The 21,944-nt window shown below is 43.1% G+C and overlaps 2 protein-coding genes across 7 annotated transcripts in view; one reads left to right on the forward strand and one right to left on the reverse strand.

The window, feature by feature from the left end:
* Positions 1-5,767: 5,767 nt before the first annotated feature.
* The window catches only part of med8 (mediator complex subunit 8), a 39,636-nt gene continuing 23,459 nt past the window's right edge, over positions 5,768-21,944 (reverse strand). Inside the window, exons 2-8 of one of the 6 annotated variants that reach the window (XM_055641512.1) lie at positions 21,417-21,438; positions 16,369-16,490; positions 15,497-15,641; positions 9,998-10,138; positions 8,436-8,523; positions 6,866-7,108; positions 5,768-6,027 (exon numbers count right to left, since the gene is read on the reverse strand). In XM_055641512.1, coding sequence (XP_055497487.1) covers positions 5,963-6,027; positions 6,866-7,108; positions 8,436-8,523; positions 9,998-10,138; positions 15,497-15,641; positions 16,369-16,490; positions 21,417-21,422 — 810 coding nt within the window. In that variant the 5' untranslated portion in view covers positions 21,423-21,438 and the 3' untranslated portion in view covers positions 5,768-5,962. Of the gene's footprint in view, positions 6,028-6,865; positions 7,109-8,435; positions 8,524-9,997; positions 10,139-15,496; positions 15,642-16,368; positions 16,491-21,058; positions 21,176-21,416; positions 21,450-21,944 lie in introns of those variants that run through there. The other 5 variants (XM_055641511.1, XM_055641510.1, XM_055641509.1 and 2 more) reach the window with 5 other exon arrangements.
* Positions 21,492-21,944, forward strand: part of szt2 (SZT2 subunit of KICSTOR complex) — a 174,926-nt gene continuing 174,473 nt past the window's right edge. The window contains 1 exon segment of the mRNA XM_055641515.1: positions 21,492-21,646. Coding sequence (XP_055497490.1) covers positions 21,620-21,646 — 27 coding nt within the window. The 5' untranslated portion in view covers positions 21,492-21,619.

Raw genomic sequence — 21,944 nt, forward strand, 5'->3', positions numbered from 1 at the left:
TTAAAACTTCTCGTTTTACGCAAGTCTTTTTCACTTTAAAACCGACTACAATTATAGTATGGTTAAAATAGTCTCCAAAGTGAAATAGAGCAATAGATGCTGCATCTGAAAATGATCAAACATGAATGTACACAAACCCAGTTAGAAACATAGAAAAATAGGTGCAGTAGGCCATTCGGCCCTTCGAGCCACCACCGCCTATCAATATGATCATCTAAAATCAGTACCGCGTTACTGCTTTTTCCCCAAATCCCTTGATTCCTTTAGCCCTAAAAACTAAATCTAATTCTCTCTCGAAAACATCCAGTGAATTGGCCTCCACTGCCTTCTGTGGCAGAGAATTCCACAGATTCACAACTCTCTGGGTGACGAGGTTTCTCCTCATCTCAGTCCTAAATAGCCTACCCCTTATTTCTATATTGCACTACTACTACGGACTGACGCTAAACTGCATTTCGTTGTACCCATACTTGTATTTGTGCAATGACATTAAAGTTGAATTGAATTGAATTGAATTAAACTGTGACCGCTAGTTCTGGACTCCCCAAACATCGGGAATTTTTTTCCTGCATATAGCCTGTCCAATCCTTTAAGAATTTTATGTTTCTATAAGATTCTCTCTCATCCTTCCAAATTCCAGTGAATACAAGCCCAGTCTACCCATTATTTCCGCCATCCCGGGAATTAACCTGATGAACCTACCCTGCACTGCCTCAATAGCAATAATGTCCTTCCTCAAATTAGGAGACCAAAATTGCACACAATACTCCAGGTGTGGTTTCACCAGGGCCCTGTACAACTGTACAACTGCAGTGGGAGCTCGTTGCGCCTCAACTCAAATCCTCTCGCAATGAAGGCCAACATGCCGTGAGCTTTCTTAACCACCTGCTGTACCAGCATGCTTGCTTTCAGTGACTGATATACAAGCACACCCAGGTCTTGTTGCACCTCCCCTTTTCCTAATCCACCATTCAGATAATAATCTGCCTTCCTGTTCTTGCCAGCAAAGTTGATAACCTCACATTATATTGCATCTGCCATGCATTTGCCCACACACCCAACCTATCCAACTCACTCAGCAGCTCACTCTGCCACCAAACTTTGTGTCATCCGCAAACTTGGAGATGTCACATTTAATTCCCTCGTCTAAATCGTTAATATATATTGTAAATAACAGGTCCTAGCACTGAGCCTTGCGGCACCCCACAAGTGTTTAAGAAGGAACTGCAGATGCTGGAAAATCGAAGGTACACAAAAATACTGGAGAAACTCAGCGGGCGCAGCAGCATCTATGGAGCAAAGGAAATAGGCAACGTTTCGGGCCAAAACCCTTCTTCATACTGATGGGGGGTGGGGGGCTGGGAGAAGAAAGGAAAAAGGAGGAGGGGCTGAGGGATGGGAGGAGACAGCCCGAGGGCGGGGAGGAGACAGCAAGGGCTAACACAATTGGGAGAATTCAATTTTCATACCACCAGGATGCAGACTCCCCAAGGTGAGGTGCTGTTCCTCCAATTTCCGGTGTTGCTCGCTCTGGCCATGGAGGAGACCCAGGACAGAGAGGTCGGATACGGAATGGGAGGGGGAGTTGAAGTGCTGAGCCACCGGCACCCCACAAGTCACTGCCTGCCATTCTGAAAAGGATCCATTAATTCCTACTCTTTGCTTCATGTCTGCCAACCAGTTGTCTATCCATGTCAATACCCTACCTCCAATACCGTGTGCAATCAGACCCAATGTGTCAAAATGGAATTGATGTAGATAGGCAAAATGTGATTGCTTAGACACTTCATATTGCCTGAGCTGTTGCATTAATTTCAATGCTTCAAGGGTACTAAGACGCAGTGAACTCCCTTTTTCGCAAAGTTATAAGCTTTCTATAAATAGGCAATCATACTTAAGTACAAGAAGTGTAGGAATAGATTATGCTGAGTACACAAGAGTCGCCATGTCTCTGGTGCCATTTTGTATCATTCAAGTCAAAAGCTGAAAAAAATGTATCAAATTGTGAATATTTACAGGTAGACGCAGGGAGTGTGAATATTGGCTAGGGATTTGGGGAGTGTGTGAACATTTAGTAGTGGACGCGGGGAGTGTGTGAATATTCAATGGGGTCCCAGGGCGTGTTTTCAATAGGTTTATCCTTGCCTGGAGAGCAATTTCTCAATCTGCCCAGCAGAGCCACACAATTTTTTACTCGGATGAAACTGAAATTTTTTTTTCTCTGCATGGATTATTATGGCCATTTATCACAGAAGGATGAAGCTTTCTCCCGATATCTGTGTGAGAGTATTAACAGCTCCAGCACAACAACGATTTATGGATTGCATAATTTAATTACTCATCTTTCACATAGGGCTGTTAAAAATCATTAAGCAGCTTTTTTCTGGACACTGGTAGTGGAACTTGCAATTATTAAGAGCATTCAATCTGAAACACTGAGACTTGTAATATATTACCAGCCGCATTTTACTGGATTACATTCTGGCCTAGATTCCAATCAGAGCATACCTTCAGAGAATTGAACACAAAACACTGGGCCAACATTACAATAACACAATGTCCTGACCAAGTTATCCTCCCTTCATCTCTGGATCACCTAAACAAGGACACCTATTTAAAGGACTATTGCTCGTCTTTAATACCATAATCATATCCAAACTTGTCTCCAAATTCCTGGTCCTAGAAATCAGCAACACCGCAAGGATGCATTCTCAGTCCCCTGCTATACGGCCCATATGCTCACCGTTGTGTGCAAAATTCAGCTCGAACCCCAGCTATAAGTTTGCAGATGACACCACTGTGGTGGGCTGAATCACAAGCAATAGCAAGACAGTGCAGGAAGGAGATAGAGACCTTAGTGACATAGTGACAAGTTTTCTGGCGGAGCTAATTATTAATTTCAGAAAATGTGATGGAGCACACACCAATGGTGGAAATGGTTGAGTAAGAAGGAACTGCAGATACTGGTTTAAACCGTAGACACAAAAAGCTGGAGTAACTCAGCAGGAAAGGCAGCATCTCTGGAGAAGGAATGGGTGACGTTTCGTGTCCGAAGAAGGGTCTCGACCTGAAACGTCACTCATTCCTTCTCTCCAGATATGCTGCCTGACCTGCTGTTACTCCAGCTTTTTGTGCCTATCTTCATGGAAATGGTTTAGAGCTTCAAGTTCCTTGGCGATACGATATTATTGCCAACGATCTGTCGTGGACCTGACACAGGTGCAGCTTCTTCCCCTCTTATCAGGCATCTCAACGGTCCTTCCATAAATAGTCACAAAACGCTGGAGTCACTCAGTGGGACAGCCAGCATCTCTGGAGTGAAAGAATGGGTGACTTTTCAGTCGAGACCCTTCTTAACCCGGTACTTCCACAAATTGGGTTACAGTCCAATTCACCTCAATCCTTTGCGGACATTGGATTTTATCTATGGAACTGTTGTGCCGCAATGCTAAGAACTATATCCTGTATTGCCTCTCCTTTTCTCACAACCTTGTCTTTTTTTCTCTGACCTTTGTCCAATCATCCCCCACCTCACCAATCAGTTGTCCTGGCTCCACCTCTCTTCCAGCTTTCCCCACCCTAGTACAGTCAGTCTGAAGAAGGATCCCAACCCAAAATGTCGCCTATCCATGTTCTCCAGAGATGCTGCCGTACCCGCTGACTTACTCCAGCACTTTGAGTCTTTATTTGTCTGCTGTTCCTTGTATATCCCTGTGGAAGTCCTGAAATCTGAAATAACAAATAAGGCACCATCGGTGGAATGAGAAACTTAACTTTTTCTCACTAAGTTTCTTTGTCAGAACTGAGAGAGGAACAAGGTAAACACAACAAGGAGTAACTCAGCAGTACAGGCAGCATTTCTGGAGAGAAGGAATGGGTGATGTTTCGGGTCGAGACCCTTCTTCGGACTGAGAGCCTGAGAGAGGAACAAATTGGTCTGGACAGCAGAGAAAGTGGGGAAGAGTAATCAATTATCTACAATACTGATGCTTATTGGGATAGGGATGGTTTACTCTATTTGGCTTTGTGTGAATACACACCAACACACACACAGAAACCTGGAAGAGAGGTAGGGTCAGGACAAGCGATTGGTGGATACAGGTGAGGTGAGGGAAGTGTAAAAATATAGATTTTTTATTAAGCCAATGGTTACATACTTTATACAAATGTATCCAACATCAGTGGATGGTAGTTTAAAAAAAAGACAAATATAAATAAGAATCAATTTTAAATGCTGGAGGAAACATTAGCTTAATATGTATTAAATGATAATTAGTGGATTATACCTTTAAGATAGCATTAAAATGAAAACAATGTTTTAAATGATACAAAACAGCAATGCAGCAAACATATTTAAGTAAATGTTTGGACACAAATATGTACTATCTAACCATTCCAAACTGCTGCAATGACAGTAAAGATAATTAATTACCATCAATCTATCTCTAGAACAGAGAACAGCGGCACGGTGGCGCAGCGGTAGAGTTGCTGCATTAGCGCTTGCAGCGCCAAAGACATTGGTTCGACCCCGAATATGGGTGCTGTCTGTACGGAGTTTGTACGTTCTCCCTGTGGGTTATTCTCAGAGAACTTCGATTTCCTCCCACACTCCAAAGACATACAGGTTTGTAGGTCAATTGGCTTGGGTTTGTATACATGGTATAAGTGTCCTTGTATTCTTGTATTCAAATTTTATTGTCGTTGCCTCACTTTGAGACAACGAAATGAATTTCCCGTACAGCAGTATCGTTAAAAAAAATCACAAGAAAAATAATAAAAATAAATAATAAATAAATAATAAAACATATTAAAAAATAAAATTGAAATTGAATTAAAAATTTAACAAAAGCACAAACACAAAAAGTCCACAACACAACATAACATAAATGGCACCCAGGTGAGGAAGGCACCATAGTCCAGCCAGCCTCCCCTCCGTGTCCATCCGTAGTCGGGGCCTTCCGAGCACCCGCAGTCGCCGCCCCGGGTGGCCCGATGTTCAGGCCCTCACGCCGGGCTGGTGGAACGCTGACGCCGAGCCCCGACGGTGAGCATCCTCCTCCTCAGCGGCCCGGACCTTCTGATCAGCCGCCTCCCGCTGCCGGAGTCTGCAGCTCCTGAGTCCGCAGGCCGAGCTGGGCAGAGTCGCAGGACCCCATCAGCACCGCCCGCGTTGGGAGCTCTGCAAACCGCAGCTCCTTGATGTTGGTGCAGCAGGTCCAGCACTCCGGGCTCCAAACGGCGACCCCCGGTAAGGCATCGCCAGCCCCGCGATGTTCCAGCGCTGTCCCGCCGCTGCTGGAGCTCCGGTCGATCCCGGCAGGAAAGGCCGCGCCAATCCAGGTAGGTAGGCCGCTGTGGGGGGGGGGGGGGAGGACGCGACTCGAATAATAGTCGCGTCCTCACCAGGAAGCGGCTGAAGTACGGTATCCCCCGCACCGTGCCCTCTTCCCCCACATAAAAAACACAAAAAAACACAGAAAAATACACTTTTAACATAACAAAATAAACAAAAAAACAAAAAGATACCGGGCTGTAGGTGGAGGCTGCTGGCACCAGCGCCACCGGAAGTACAAGTCCCTGGTGTGTGTTGGCTTGTGTTAACGTGCGGGGATCACCGAAGGGCTTGTGCCTGTTTCCGTGCTATATCTTTAAACTAAACTAATATCACTTGGAACCCAGAGATTTATTGAGCATTGGGGATGCGATGAACAAAAAGGAAAGCTATTCACTGAATGTTTCTTGTAAGAATCTTTTCAAAGTTCAGCAGTGCCTTACATGTGTGTTGTATTTAATATCAATATACCACTTCGGGTGTTGTGTACTACAATGAATGAATCAAGTTTCATGAATATACAAATGCCCAACTTTTAAAGGGCCTTCAAACTATCAATAACGTTAACATTCATCTCAGTTTGCTCCTTGCACTACATGCATCGTTATGACAATGTCCATGGCTCGGGGCTCATCGCTGATATGGATGCATTGACGCAGACTTGATGTTAGTTTTTATGGTGCTTGGCATTTTACCTGGGAAAAAAAAAAGAAGATATAAAACTGAAGGGAATCACTTTTATACTTCTAATCGAGCTCGCAGAAAGTACAGAATGTGATACCTGTGATAATTATACAGCATTCTTCATAATCAATAAATATTTTATAATTTTGTGACTTTGATAAAACATATTATAATCGCTATCGACGACAAATGCAAGAACTGAACTTAATTCTGCAAAGTAATTCAGTTCCAGATTGAATTCCTAAAATAAGGGGAATAGAACGTTTGAATGATAATAGAGCATTTGAACTGATAAATAATTAAAAAAAAATGCCCACCTCCTCTTTGCCATATACCGTACATTCTTTGCCCTTTTAAGAACACATGTGGCACATTTTGACAGGCTTACTCTATATATTCCACAATTTTCCTTGATATCTTAAGTGTATTCCCATTTGTAAAAGAATGTTCCAACCAACTTCCATTTTTACCTCCCTTAGTCTTCATATTTAAATCTTTAACTTGTATTGGAACTGCGTAACGAAGAACAATTCGCCTGTATTAAGCCAACTTCACTCAGATAGTTATTATTCAATGTTGCTAAAGCCTACTGGGTTATGTATTACATTATCAAAACAGAATTAAAGATGCTTATATTTAAAGTGAGAATTCCTTTTGGATAATTAGAGATTCTCAAAATGAGAGGATGGCAATTTTGAGATGATGCAACTGAAGTTTTGATGACGATGAGTAAAAGTTTTGAGTTATTATAAAGTTTAACAAATACACAAATAACCATGTTTTGGCAACAATACAACTTTCTACCAACACTATAGAAGGGAATACTGATCTATTACATGTACTGCTTACCTGGCTGACCTTGCTGTGATGGAACTTGGCCAGGCAATCCCTGTTGGCTAGGGCCACCTTGAATTGTCACCTGGGATAGGCTTGGACCTCCCTGCAGGCCACCTCCTGGAACAGATTGACCTGAAGGCACTGGGCCACCTTGGGGCTGTCTAATTAGTTTCGATAATCCTTTTCCAAATCCAATTGCTGCCACGAGAGCATTGGTATCAGCTGGGTTGAAGGTCTGCTTGTTCTGTCGTAAGGCTAACAGAAACATAGCAAGTTCAAATGCTGCAAGTTCTCACCAATATTAAAGTACTCTACAATGTTAAAATTGGCCAGATCTTACTGGCTGGGACCTCATCTTCCTGGAATCCCTTCCCAGGGCCCAGAGTCTGCAGGGTAACAGAGCCTCTGGTGATGCAGTGAGGAGGCTCCATACATCATATAAAAAGACATTTAAAAAACAGATTCAGTCTTTCAAATCTATCAATGAATCCCAGGCTTCAGCAATTTACTGTGTATGTTTTAAAATCTGGATACTGCAGTCAGTCAGTCGTATCCAGCCAGTTTATTTAGCATATCTATAAATCTATAGTTTGCAGAAAAAAAGTATTGCGTTTAATTTAAAAAAACTGCACTTTTTAGTAATTAGAAAATAGATTACATGTTCTGCCTCTTTTCATCGTCCAGGATTCACTGAAGGAAGAGCTTGAATGGAGAAAGACGAGAATTAATTGCCAATATTTAGCCCAAGCACTGAGGGTCTGAATTTACCCAATTATCATCCATGACACCGTACAGAGACTTTTTCCTCAGTAACTAACTGAGATGCTCAGAGATGCAACAGGGCACAAATTACACATTTTCAAAGATTCCACTGCTCTAGCTATCCTGCTTATCATAACCATGTGGATGGGTGACATAAAATATTAAAATATAGGCATCAGGTTTGAATTTAGGATCAACATGACTAGCGGAATTATCTGATTCTCCTGCTTGTAGTGGCACAGTGGCGTAGTGATAGAATTGCTGCCTCAAAGCACCACAGACCCGGGTTCGATCCTGACCACAGGTGCTGTCTGTATGGAGTTTGCATGTTCTCCATGTGACCACGTAGGCTTTCTCCGGGTACTCCGGTTCCCTCCCTTATCCCAAAGAATCACAGCTTTGTAGGTTAATTGGCTTCTGTAAATTGTCCCTTGTGTGAACCAAAGAGGAAGATGACTGAACTTTATTGCCTTCCCTCACAGTTGATTCTGCTGTGTGGGAATGTTCATGTTAAATTCTATCGTGTATTGTGTTCTTTTTATTTGTATGGCTGTAGGGTAACTCAAATCTCACTGTACCAATTGGTGCACCTGACAATAAATGTAACTTGAACTTGGATGCGAAACTGGGATAATACAGAAATCGTGTACGGATGATCGTTGGTCGGCGCAGACTCAGTGGGCCAAATGGCCTGTTCCCATGCTGTATCTCTAAACTATGCTGTTAAAGATGTGGCGATTATATTTCAGAGCGCTTTTAACATTTTATTAGAAAATTGCACTTTAACAATGATGAAGTATTCTTTTGTTTGTTGCAATACCTCCACTCTCAGACTCCCGCTCTTCCCGCGTGTTGTTGAGTTTGTCAAGTAGGTTGCTGCACATTTTGTTCATAGACTGGACATATTTCTGCAATGGCAGAATTAATCAATTAATTAGCCTTATAATTGAAACATGTCTAAAGAGAATGAGGGACTAAAAGAAATGAACTTAAGTTACGTAAAAGTAGTACTGAATAGATTTATGGGACCAAAACTCAACAAATCCCAGTTTTGAAAATGGTGTTCTCTACCAACATTACATATATTCTTATTAAGATTAGTTTAAAAACTAGTGTGTAATGAAGCACGTGAAGCTCGGAGTAAATGGTAAACATGCAGCAATGATAATTGCAACAATAAATACAATGGTCAATACAATACAGCAGAATGGTGCAAAGTTTGTTGTGCAATCTGAAGTGGAGCAAATACAAATACTAAAGCACAATAATCGAATTAGGTGAACTTAAGAGAACTCAATAAAACTCCAATGGATTTGTTAAACATGATTTCTTCATAAACCCATGTTGACTGACCAGTCTCATTATTGTTTCCAAGTATCCTTCTTTGATTCTAGTCTATCCCTGAGAATTGATATTGCAGTTTTAAATTTTCTCTTCCTGCATTCCTGAAGGTGACGGTTACAGTTGCTACCTCTCAATTTGCAGGGACAGGTCTGGGATATATGGTTTAAAAGATCATATCCAGTGCACTTGTTATCTATTTAGTGATCACTTTCAAAACTTTGGGATGTAGGTCCTAGGATTTTGAGCAAAACACAAAGTGCTGGAGTAACTCAGTGGGTCAGGCAGCAAATGTGGAAGGAATGGATAGGCGATATTTCAGATCAGGACCCGTCTTCAAACTGCTAGCAATAGGGTAGGAGAAAACTGTAAAAGAAAGGTAGTGGCGGAAGTTTGTTTTGCTTAAGATTCTAACATCTGCAATTCGGTGCGTTTCCTGATTCTGGGATTTATTGGTTTTCAATTCAAATAATTTCTCCGTTACTATTTTCCATTTAACTAATGGTAATTTCAGCCCCTCACTTACTCTTGACATGTTGTTCCCCATTATTTCCAGAAATTGTATTTCTTCTTCCTTGAAGATGGACATAGAATGTATATAGGGCAGGGATACTTAGTAGAAGATTATAAAACGCCGAGAGGCACAGGTAGGGTAGCAGTTTGAATCTTCTTCCTAGGGTAGAAATGTACAATGCAAGAGATTTATGGTGAGAGGATGGGGGGGGGGGGGGGGGGGGGGGGGGGGGGGGGGGGGGGGGGGGGGGGGGGGAAGTTTAAGGGAGATATGCAGGGCATGTCTTTTTTTACTCGGGGACTGGTAGGCGTCTGGAACACACTGCCATGGGTGGTGGTAGAAGCAGATGCGATAGTGGTGTTTAAGACACTTTTAGAAAGGTAAATGAACATGCAGGACATGGAGGGATTTGAATCAAGTACAGACAGGAGTTGGTTTAATACGGCATCATGTTTGACACAGACATCGTGCGCTGAAGTGCTGTACTAATGTATGTTAAACATTTCCAAATGAAAATGATGCTGTACCTGGGCCACGTCAGGTGCCAGACGTGCTGCCTCTGCACTCAGTTGCTTTTCCTGTTCTTCAACTTCTGGATCTGGTTTAGTTCGGAGATGATCTGGAACCACCTCGTGACTGAAAACGGGAACTCGACCCTCTGTTAGTTTCTATGAAAGAAAGGCATGAATCGGCAGACAAGATTATAATCACCAAAACATTTCTAAACCTTATAATTCTATAAGAATAAAAGGTGCAGTTTAAGTTTTGAAAGAAAATCAATACTTCTCTCAAAAGTATAGAAAGTTATATAATCAGAACAAAATTCTTCATAGGTTGCTGAGAGAAGTAATGGTAGAAGTTGCAGTTACTGGTCATATGCCTTTAAGCCTCCAAAGGATTACAAGTGATGTGCCCTTTTCTGGAGAATTGCAAGTGACGTACCCTTGTTCAAGAAAGATTACAAACATAAACACAAGAAGCATAGTTCAGTCTGTCTAGCTTCAGAGACAGGAAAGCTGTTGAAGATAATAATCTGAGAAAACATGAGCAGATACCCAGAAAATAAATAAATATCAACAAAGATTTATTAAAGAAAAATGACATGTAGCACAATTAAAATAGTTTCACTATTACTCAGGCTTCCTTCCTTAAGCTGTTTTCTAGTACTGATTTGATTTCTGTACTGGTTCTTACTCTTGATGAACTCAAAATGTCATACCTTTTTACAGCCTTGTTGACGTCTTAATATGGTTCCTTTCTTCTGCTTCCTTTCTGGATGTCTCTATCTCTAAGCCAGGGAATTGCTGGCTGACTTAAAACCCATAAACACTCGCTACTATTTTGGTTACACTTTGTGACTTCCACTGCTCACTAGGAGGCAGAGCCTTTGAGGAGTCTCATATATTTCTCGCATTGTTGCTTATATCCCCTTTCCTCTAGAATATGACAATAGACAATAGGTGCAGGAGTAGGCCATTCGGCCCTTCGAGCCAGCACCGCCATTCAATGTGATCATGACTGATCATCCACAATTAGTACCCCGTTCCTGCCTTCTCCCCATATCCTTAACTCTGCTATCCCTAAGAGCTCTATCTAACTCTCTCTTGAAAGCATCCAGAGAACCAGCCTCCACCGCTGTCTGAGGCAGAGAATTCCACACAATCACACTCTGTGTGAAAAAGTTTTTCCTCATCTCCGTTCTAAATGGCTTACCACTTATTCTTAAACTATGGCCCCTGGTTCTGGACTCCCCCAACATTGGGAATATGTTTCCTGCCTCTAGCGTGTCCAAACCCTTAATAATCTTATGTTTCAATAAGATGCCCTCTCATCCTTCTAAATTCCAGAGTATACAAGCCCAGCTGCTCCAATCTATCAACATATGGCAGTCCCGCCATCCCGGGAATTAACCTCATGAACCTACAATGCATTCACTCAATAGCAAGAATGTCCTTCCTCAAGTTTGGAGACCAAAACTGCACACAATACTCTAGGTGCGGTTTCACTAGGTCCCTGTACAACTGCAGGACCTCTTTGCTCCTATACTCAACTCCTCGTGTTATGAAGGCCAACATGCCATTCGCTTTCTTCACTGCTTGCTGTGTAAGTTATTGGGGCAAATCCTCCAAAATTATGGAAGAACTCGGATAAGGACATGGATATTTTAAAAAGACAGATTTGCTGGCTGCAACGAAAAAACCCCCCAATCCACAAACCTGTCTGGCCTGTGGACTTGGGCATCACACAAATATGCAAATGATGTGGACAGGAAAGGCTGAGACGGAGATAACGAGATTATCTTGGATACACAAAGGATGGAACCAAGCCTCAGCAGACGGTGGTAAACAGGCCAGCCCAAGCTCAATCAACATCTTGGATGACCCATCCATCGAGACAATAGGAGCCCGTCCAGGCGATGGGATAACGATCAGGCTGAGGGATCATGACATCAGCAAACCCCTTATCATCGGAAGCCTATTGTTAATGCCAGATCGAAACTGGATATCATCAAAAGAACCCTTTTATCCAGAGGACCACCTGGGGGTTTCAAATGAAGCAAAGGTATAAAAACAGGAGTCAAGCCAGAGCTCTTTCTCTTTTGGATCCAGATCTATATCGGTGAGACCAAGCGGAGGTTGGGCGATCGTTTCGCCGAACACCTCCGCTCGGTCCGCAATAACCAAGCTGACCTCCCGGTGGCTCAGCACTTCAACTCCCCCTCCCACTCCGTCTCCGACCTCTCTGTCCTGGGTCTCCTCCATGGCCACAGCGAGCAGCACCGGAAATTGGAGGAACAGCACCTCATATTCCGTTTGGGGAGTCTGCATCCTGGGGGCATGAACATCGAATTCTCCCAATTTTGTTCGGGCTCCTCCTCCTTTTTCCTTTCTTGTCCCCGCCCACCCCCGCCCCCGATCAGTCTGAAGAAGGGTTTCGGCCCGAAACGTTGCCTATTTCCTTCGCTCCATAGATGCTGCTGCACCCGCTGAGTTCTCCAGCTTTTTTGTGTAACCTTCGATTCTCCAGCATCTGCAGTTCCTTCTTAAACACTCTTTCTCTTTTTCTGCTCTGCTGGACGGCTCGTGAGACCAACTGTAAGTACCCCAGTGACCTGGTGGAATTCCCGAAATAGGATAGAGGTTGAGAAGAAGGGGAAAGGGGGTACTTGCAAGTAAAATTGTGTAAAGTAAGTTTTACGACGTGCCCAATAGTTTTCCGTCCACAGTCTTAGTTTAAAGCATAAGTTTAGTCACGTATTATGTAGTGTTGGTGAGATTCGATTTCTCATTGTTTAATAAAGCCTGTACATTTTAGACTTGCTTTGAGTCCATCTTGGTTTCTGTTTTCTCTCATCGGCACACTCTGGTCAATTCAACCTTTTTATCATATCCCACCATAATTCCGAGGTCTAGAACCTAGGGGAATCCCTTTTGTTGTATTCTCTCTCTTGGAAACCGCTCGAGTGGAGGGGTGGCTGTTTGACCCTCCGACAAGGGAGAGAATAACTCGGGCAGTTAGGCCCGAAGGGAAATAAAGGGAAACGCAAAACCCCAACAGCTGTACTGCATGCTTACTTTCAGTGACTGATGAACAAGGACCCCCAGGTCTTGTTGTACTTCCCCTTTTCCCAACTTGGCACCATTTAGATAATAATCTGCCTTCCTGTTTTTTGCCACCAAAGTGGATAACCTCACATTTATCCACATTAAACTGCATCTGCCCACTCACCCAACCTGTCCAAGTCACCGTGCATCCTCATAGCATCCTCCTCACAGTTCACACTGTCACCCAGCTTTGTGTCATCTGCAAATTTGCTAATGTTACTTTTAATCCCTTCATCCAAATCATTAATATATATTGTAAATAGCTGCGGTCCCAGCACCGAGCCTTGCGGTACCCCAGTAGTCACTGCCTGCCATTCTGAAAGGGACCCGTTAATCCCTACTCTTTGTTTCCTGTCTGCCAATCAATTTTATATCCATGTCGGCACCCTACCTCCAATACCATGTGCTCTAATTTTGTCCACTAATCTCCTATGTGGGCAAGGATAGAGCAATTCAGCGCAGGAACAGGCCTTTCTGCCCACACTGTGCCAAACATGATGCCAAGACCAACCTTTATCTGCCTGCACATAATGCATATCCCTCTATTATATGGTTATATCCAAGTGTTTATCCAAAAGTCTTGGGACTCACCACCTTCTATGTCACAAAAGTTGCTCACGCATATCCGCTAAACTTTGCCTCTCCCACCTTAAAGCTATGCTCTCTAGAATGTAATATTTCCATCCTGGGATCTAGGTTCTGGCTGCCTACTCGACCTATGGGTCTATTAATTATATATATTTCTATCAGGTATCCCCACAACAGAGAAAATATAATGGCTGCTCAAATTTCTAGGGTGCTACTCGAGTACTGAATATGTTCCAAAATACTTTGCATTGGGAGCAATAAAGGTGAATTCTAAATAGCTATTCTAGATACAATCTCTTTCCTAAAATATTTGTTTAGATTAATAAATCACTTAATTGTAACTAAATAATTAATTTTGCTATATGGAATTGGCTCAGCACTTGATATTTTTCACCTTTCAAGACTGAAAATATAATGCGAACCTTTTGATAATTTATAGAAAGTGCTTCACTGTGAACAGAATTAATTCATAGCTGGGCTGTATGAATTTGTGAGATTAAACGGTAAAGTCATAAATTTCAATGCAGCCATTTGTGGAATTAGGTAAAATATTATTACCCAAAATAATTTTACACAGCCTGCATACAGAGTGAACAACAAAATCAGTCTCAATTTCCTTGTGTTGGACTGCTACCAACCAGCATCCCCTCCTCCGCCCCCCTCCCACAGAACTCAAAGGTTTTTATTATGTGCAGGAAGAAACTGCAGATGCGGGTTTAAACCGAAGATAGGCGTAAAATAATGATTTCTCCAACTTCAAGTAATCCCTCTCTCTCCATCCTTCCCCCACCCAAGTCACGGCAACTTTTCATTCTCACCTCGCAAACAGCTAACAATGGCCTGTGTCCTTTATCTGTTACTTTTTTGCATATCTTTCATTCATTTGTTCTATATCTGTCTACAGAGAAATATAGAAAAATAGGTGCAGGAGTAGGCCATTCGAGCCAGCACCGCCATTCAATATGAACACGACTGATCATCTAAAATCAGTACCCCGTTCCTGTTTTTTCCTCATATCGCTTGATTCTTTTAGCTCTAAGAGCCAAATCTAACTTAATCACCATCATCAATCTTTAGTTTCCCTTTCCCGTGACTTTCAGTCTGAAGAAGGGTCTCGACCCAAAACATCATCTATTCCTTCTCTCGAGATACTGCGTGTCCCACAGAGATACTCCAGCATTTTGTGTCTATCTAAGGTTTTAAAAAAGCATTTTGTAACATCATGCCTTACTGAGATACTTATCAGGATTAAAATTGCTCCCAAAATACTCAGCAGGTTAAGCAGCACTTGTGAAGCGAGACAGTGTTACATTTTCAGCTCAGTGTTTGACGATAGTTCATTGAGTTGAAAGATTAATTGTCTTTTTTGCATAAATCTTGCATGACATGCTGTGCTTATTTCTTCAATTATCTGTTTTTATATGCAAGACTCAGTATGTTGCTTTGTGTCACGTCTTTCCTTTCCTGCTCGAACTGGATGAATGTCAAAGTTATGAAGACAAATAACTTTTTTTTTTACTCTTGTTATTAAGGCATCATCAACCCATCCTACTTTCTTGGTCATTTACTTGCTTTCACTGTCATATCGTTTTCCACGATACTCCTTTTTTGAAACATAATATAACTGCCCCTGTAAATTAATTGTTAAGTATTGAAGAATTCTGCTAGTAAATGTAGAATACAGAGGGAATTCAACTGGCTCTGCAATGCTCACCTCATTGCAAATAGTCACCATGCTTACTCTTTCTAAAGATATCTTATTGCACAAGGAGACCTGGGTTTGAGAAATCCAAGCATTACTGAAATAATGTGATAGTTGGATTCACGACATACCATTAATTCATCATCACGGTCAGGAGAGAGCAGCAATGGGATGATGACCTGATTTCTTAGAATCGGTGTTTTATCATTCCGTAGGAGCTTGTTCAAGGTGTTCAGCTGCCCAGATACCAGGGCAAAGTTGTCCAAGACTGAGGGCCTGTAGAACAGTTGCAATATGGGTAAGGCTCAGGCAGCTGCAGGAAACTTTACAGCTGATAAGATGTACGTACATCACAATTTGTAAAGAACATGGCAAGGCCTCTTTTTTTTAGTATAGTCTTAATCGGAGTGAGAGAAAGGATCGAAATAAGCATATTTTGGACTTGAGCTTGTCAGGAAGCAGTGTGCCATAGGCAGAGGACACATAGTAAGAAAAGGAACAACTGATATAAGCAAGTAGCAGATATTCAAACATATTAATGCTTACAAATAGTAATCAATGTTAAGTTGAAAACTAATTGCTGTACATTTATGTTTCATTTTGCAACTTGGCTCTTGCTTACATCAATGGCTCCAAAATAAATTATATACCTACTGACTATCACTTGTTACTCCTAACAGAATTCAGGCAAGGAACCCTTCCCTTCTCAAAATTCAATGAAAAAAAAATAAGGTTTTGTGACCCCCCTTGCAAAAAAATGAAGAGAAGTAAGGACAACCATTAAAGCCACATCCATGATATGCTGACTCCTGCTTGGGTGATCAATAATAAATATGCCAATATGCGGTTTTGCATATTTAAACCCACTCTGGAGGTCTTCAAGCTGGTTTGCAGATTTCTGGATTTTAAGGTGATATTTTCAAACATACATTGATGGAATTTGTATGTCAAAAAATATTTGCAATTGAGAGAGAAGGGAGCATGCTTTCAATGGGCATCATACCAGTTCATTCGGTCAAATTCATTCTCTAATTTCAGGATGAAAGCTGCCAAAGAGTTCTTCAGATCAGCCACACGACTGATAATTGCGTCCACTGATGACTCCAACTGCTTTTCTTCTTGTGGCTGTGAAAAGTGAACATTGCATTTTCAATTGCATATTGTATTTTGACTGAAGTTTAATTTCAGAGGTGAAACAAGAATAACTTTTTTTGGTAGTTTGGCAGCATTTTAAAAATAATGAAATCCAGGAGTCCTGGTAATTCAAGCGGTCTCTAAACTTTGAATTCAGAATCCAATCGTGGGGCTGTACAGCATGGAGACAGGCTCTGCTGCCCATGACGACCAAGTTGCCTAACTGATCGAGTCCCACTTCCCTGCGTCTGGCCCACTTCCCTATCGTTATTTTCCAAGTGTATTTAAATGTCACAATTGTAGCCGCCTCTACAACTCTTCCCCCCCCCTCCAAAGTTTATAAAATATCGAGGGGCATAGAGAAGATGAAATAGTTAGTCTTTTCCCCACATGGTCGGGGTGTCTGAAACAAGAGGATGTTGGTTTAAGGTAAAAAGGAAAATATTCAAAATGAGCTGTGTACCACTATACTCATTAGTGCCAAATGCTTCCAGATGTAGCAACATAACAATGGTATCAAATAGTTTTCCATGTCGGTCAAAGATTTTGTAAGGATGTTTATTTTTCATTCTCACTTCCATTAATAGCTCCAATCATGTCTAATACAACCTGCGATACTGTTATCCCTCTGTAGCATTCAAAGATAAAATTAGGTTTTTACTTTAGAAACAAATCTTGTTTTTCTTTTGAAGCCAAAAAAAGACGTTGCTGCAACGTTTATGTCTGTGTTGGACTATGGTGATGTTTTATATATGAATGCATCTTCAAAATGCCTACAGTCTTTGGACACGGTCTACCATGGAGCACTGAGATTTGTTACTAATTTTAAAACCTTCACGCACCACTGCTCTTTGTATGCTCAAGTTGGATGGTTTGCCCTGTCCACCCGCAGACTCCCATCATTGGCATATCCTTATTTATAAGACTATCCTCGATGTTCTTCCTTCATACCTGCAGAAGTATGTAATTCGAAAAAGCACAGGAACTTATCAGCTCCGCTCTGAGGACTTGTTCTTACTAACTGTACCTAAAGTCCGTACTGAACTGGGGAAAAGGGCATTTAGTTATGCTGCTCCCTTCGCATGGAACCAGCTGCAGAATGAACTGAAACTTAAGGAGCTGGTTTCTATAAACACATTTAAATCCCTTCTTAATGATGTTGAAGCGGGCTCTTCTGTCTGTACATGCTTTGTTTGATGAGATTCTGACTGTGACTCTATTTATATGGTCTCTGTTGTTTTTAAATTATTGTCTGTAACTGTGGAACGTGCTGCTGCCTGTCTTGGCTAGGACTCTCTTGTTAAAGAGATTTTTAATCTCAATGAGACTTCTCCTGGTTAAATAAAGGTTAAATAAAATAAATACCAAACAAATGTAACTTCTGCAATACTTCTGATATTGCAATTTAAGAGATTACCATGTCATTAATCTCATTTTGTTGCCGCCCTTGTACTAAGACAGTTGAGTGTAATGTTACATTCTGATGCTACTACCGATGAAGATGACAGTTTCAATCCACTGGTCATAGCCCTACAATCAAAAAACAACCCTCCACCTTCTAACTCCTGCCACTAAACCTATTTGGAAGCCAGTGGCTAGCTTACACTAGGTACCATGTACTCAACTTTTTGGACTAGCTGACAATACAGGACTTTGTCAAAGGCCATACTAAGGTCTATATAGGCAACATCCAGTGCCCTGCCCTCAACAATCCCCTTGGCGATCTTTAAAAAAAAATCCCAAATCCATTTGTGGGACATGATTTCCTATGCAGAGCTGTATATCCTTAATCAATTATTGGCTATCCAAATGCTGGTGCATAGTGCCTCTCGGAACCCCCTCGATTTTCTTACCCACCATTGACGTCAGGCTCACCGGCCTGTAGTTCTCTGTAGGTAGTGGGAGCCTGCTCCCATTAATGAAAGGTTAAAGATTAATTCCTTTGGATGATGTGTCTGCTCAGAACTGGGGAAAGGGACATTTGGTGAGTCCATGTCTCTTCAATATAGCGTGCAGCCGGAACATCAAAGACAGGAGTAGGAATAGCCATCTGGCCCCTTCAAATCTACTGTGCCACTCTTCGCAATCACAACTGGTCTTCTATCTCAAACACCATTTTCTTCCACCATCTTCCTCTCATGACTCCCTCAATATTCAGAAATCTACTGATTTTGGTATTGAATGAACTCAGTGACTGAGTCTACCTGGCCTTCGTGGTAGAAAATGGCAAACGTTTATCACCCACTGACGTAAGAAATTCCTCCTCATCTCAATCCACTAGTCACCGCTTGATCTGAGATTCCAGACCCTGGTTTTAGACCTCAGTCGGGTTCCAGCCAGCCAAACCCTATAAAAATGTTCCAATTTTCAATTAAATCTCCTTGGAGTCTTTTGAACTCTCCTCACATGGCAAATTCACCTCCTTAGCGTTGCAAATTTTTGCTGCACTCCATCATCAACAATGGTGATGGGGTGCAGCAGGTCTCCCTTGCAGATTAAATTTAATGAATTCTACCTGCTGTTTGGGCATCTCCGATCTCCAGCAAAACATATTATGAGCAAACAAAAATGTACATCTCTGGAAGAGCAGATTTTCTTTACTCTTCTCAAATTCCTCTCCTTCATCTGTTTGTTAAAATCAATAGCTGTATAATCTCCCCCCACCCCCAAGATGTCAATGCTCTTCCAGTCCTGGCCTTTCCCCCATCAGTGACGACATCATCCTGTGCTCCAGGTCATGGTAATACAGTGTGTAAACAGGTCCTTCGACCCAATTTTCCCACACCAGCCAACATGTCCCAGTTACACTAGTGCCACCTGTCTGTACTTGGTCCATATTCCTCCAGACCCGTCCTATCCATGTACCTGTCTGTTTCCTAATAGTTGAGATAGTCCCAGCTTCAACTACCTCCTCTGGCAGCTTGTTTCATATACCCACCATCCTTTGTGTGAAAAAGTTACCCCTCAGATTCCTATTTAATCTTTTCCCCTTCAGCTTAAACCTATGTCCTTTTGTTCCTTGATTTCCCTACTCTGGGCAAGAGACTATGTGCATCTACCCGATCTATTCCTCTCATGATTTTGTGTACCTCTATAAGATCACCCCTCATCCTCCCACCCAGCAAGGAATAGAGACCCAGCCTACTCAACCTCTCCCTATAGCTCACAACTCCTAGTCCTGGCAACATCCTCATAAATCTTTTCTGAAGCCTTTCAAGCTTGACAATATCATTCCTATAACATGGTGACCAGAACTGAACACAATATTCTAAATGCGGTCTCACCAACATCTTATACAACTGCAACATGACCTCACAACTTCTATACTCCGATGAAGGCCAATGTACCAAAAGCCTTTTTGACCACCTTATCTACCTACGACTCGAACTGCAAGGAACCATGCACATGTACTCCTAGATCCCTCTGCTTTACAACAATCCCCAGAGGCCTACCATTTACTGTGTAGGTCCTGCCCTTGTTGGACATCCTAAAATTCAACACCTCACACTTCTCTGTATTCTCAGCCCAACTGGCCAATCGATCCAGATCCTGCTGCAACCTTTCACAACCATCTTCACTATCTGCAAAACCACTCACTTTTGTAACATTAGCAAACTTGCCAATCTTACCCTGTATGTTCTCATCCAAATCATTGATGTAGATGACAAACAGTAACAGGCCCAGCACCGAACCTTGAGGCACACCACTAGTCACAGGACTCCAGTCTGAGAAGCTACCTTCCACCATCACCCTCTGCTTCCTTCCATGGAGCTAATTTGCTATCCATTCAGCTATCTATCCTTGGATCCCATGTGATCTAAGAGAGCAGACTACCATGCGGAACCTTGTTGAGCGCATTACTGAAGTCCACGTAAACAACATCTACAGCTCTGCCCTCATCAACCTTTTTGGTCACGTCTTCAAAAAAAATCAAGCAGATGTGTGAGACACGACCTCCCACGTAAAAATCCATGCTGACGATCACTAATCAGCCCTTGCCCATCCAAACGCCTGTATATCCTATCCCTCAGAATATTCTCCAGTAATTTTCCAACTACAGATGTTAAGCTCATCGGCCTATAGTTCCCAACATTTTCCCTGCAGTCCTTCTTGAAAAGAGGCACAACATTTGCCACTCTCCAGTCTTCCGGCACCTCTCCTGTATTTAAGAACGACTCGTAAATTTCAACCAGGGCTCCAGCAATTTCCTCGCTAGTTTCCCGCAATGTCCTCGGATATATCTGATCAGGCCCTGGAGATTTGTCTACCTTCAAACACGACAGTACCTTCAGTACTTCTTCGACGGTCAAACTCTGCTGCTCTCAAGACAGGGTTGGGATTTCGTTTCCTGAACCTCTAATGCTCTCCTATATAGATACATGGGTGCAGGAGTAGGCCATTCGTCCCTTCGAGCCTGCACCGCCATTCAATATGATCATGGCTGATCATCCAACTCAGTATCCCGTACCTGCCTTCTCTCCATACCCCCTGATCCCCTTAGCCACAAGGGCCACATCTAACTCCCTCTTAAATATAGCCAATGAACTGGCCTCAACTACCCTCTGTGGCAGAGAGTTCCAGAGATTCACTCTCCTGCCTCTCATTGGGCGCTCACTCGGGGACAAAGTCCGAGCCGAGCTCTCACCCACATGTGCTGGCATCGTGAGTTATTGGCCTGAGTTACTGTGGTGATGTTGGCGCTGCAATGAATGAAGGAATGATGTTGATGTTGTTGCTGCCGCCGCCGCCAGACTCCCTTCAGCTCATCAACGTCCTCGACCGCCGCAGACGGGTGATTTTCCCCCCCCACCCCCACAAAATGTCCACAGTTCCGCACCAGCCGAGGGAGGGAGGGAGGGGACAGGGACCGCCGCCATCGCTCCCAAAGATCATATAGCGGAGCATCTTTCATCTCACCTGCATCGCCGCCGCTCCGCACAGCCGGAAGACAGCGCCGCTTCCGCTTCCGCCTGCAGAGCCAGGGGGGGAGGAGGGGGTGAGAGGTCAGGCGGCCGCGGCTCGGGGCCGTGAGGAGGCGACAGCGGCAGCAACAGCGGCAACAGCAGCACCGGGAGCGGGGACAGCGGGCGGAGGTCCCGGCATGAGATCGGGCACCGAGCATGTCCGGCGGCGAGAGAGACTCGGAGGTACAGTAAGCCCGAGCCTGGGGCACCGGCGCTGCAATGGGAGGGAGGGAGGGAGGGAGCTGTCAGCGGTGTGTAAACATTGGCTTACGCTATGTCTGTGTGTGTGTGTGTGAGGGCGCGGATGGCAGCTGCACTGGGCGGGGGCCGGCCGGGAGTGCGCAGGGTGGAGGTGGCACAGGGTGTACACATGGTGTGTATAGCCAGGTTGGACGAGGTGCAGGTTAACACATGGCGTGTGCACAGGGTGGGGTGGACCACTGCACACATGGTGGGCACAAGGTGGGAGACGCACAGGGTG

Source organism: Leucoraja erinacea, chromosome 10 (genome assembly GCF_028641065.1).
Source record: "Leucoraja erinacea ecotype New England chromosome 10, Leri_hhj_1, whole genome shotgun sequence".
In the NCBI taxonomy this organism is placed as follows: Eukaryota; Metazoa; Chordata; class Chondrichthyes; order Rajiformes; family Rajidae; genus Leucoraja; species Leucoraja erinaceus.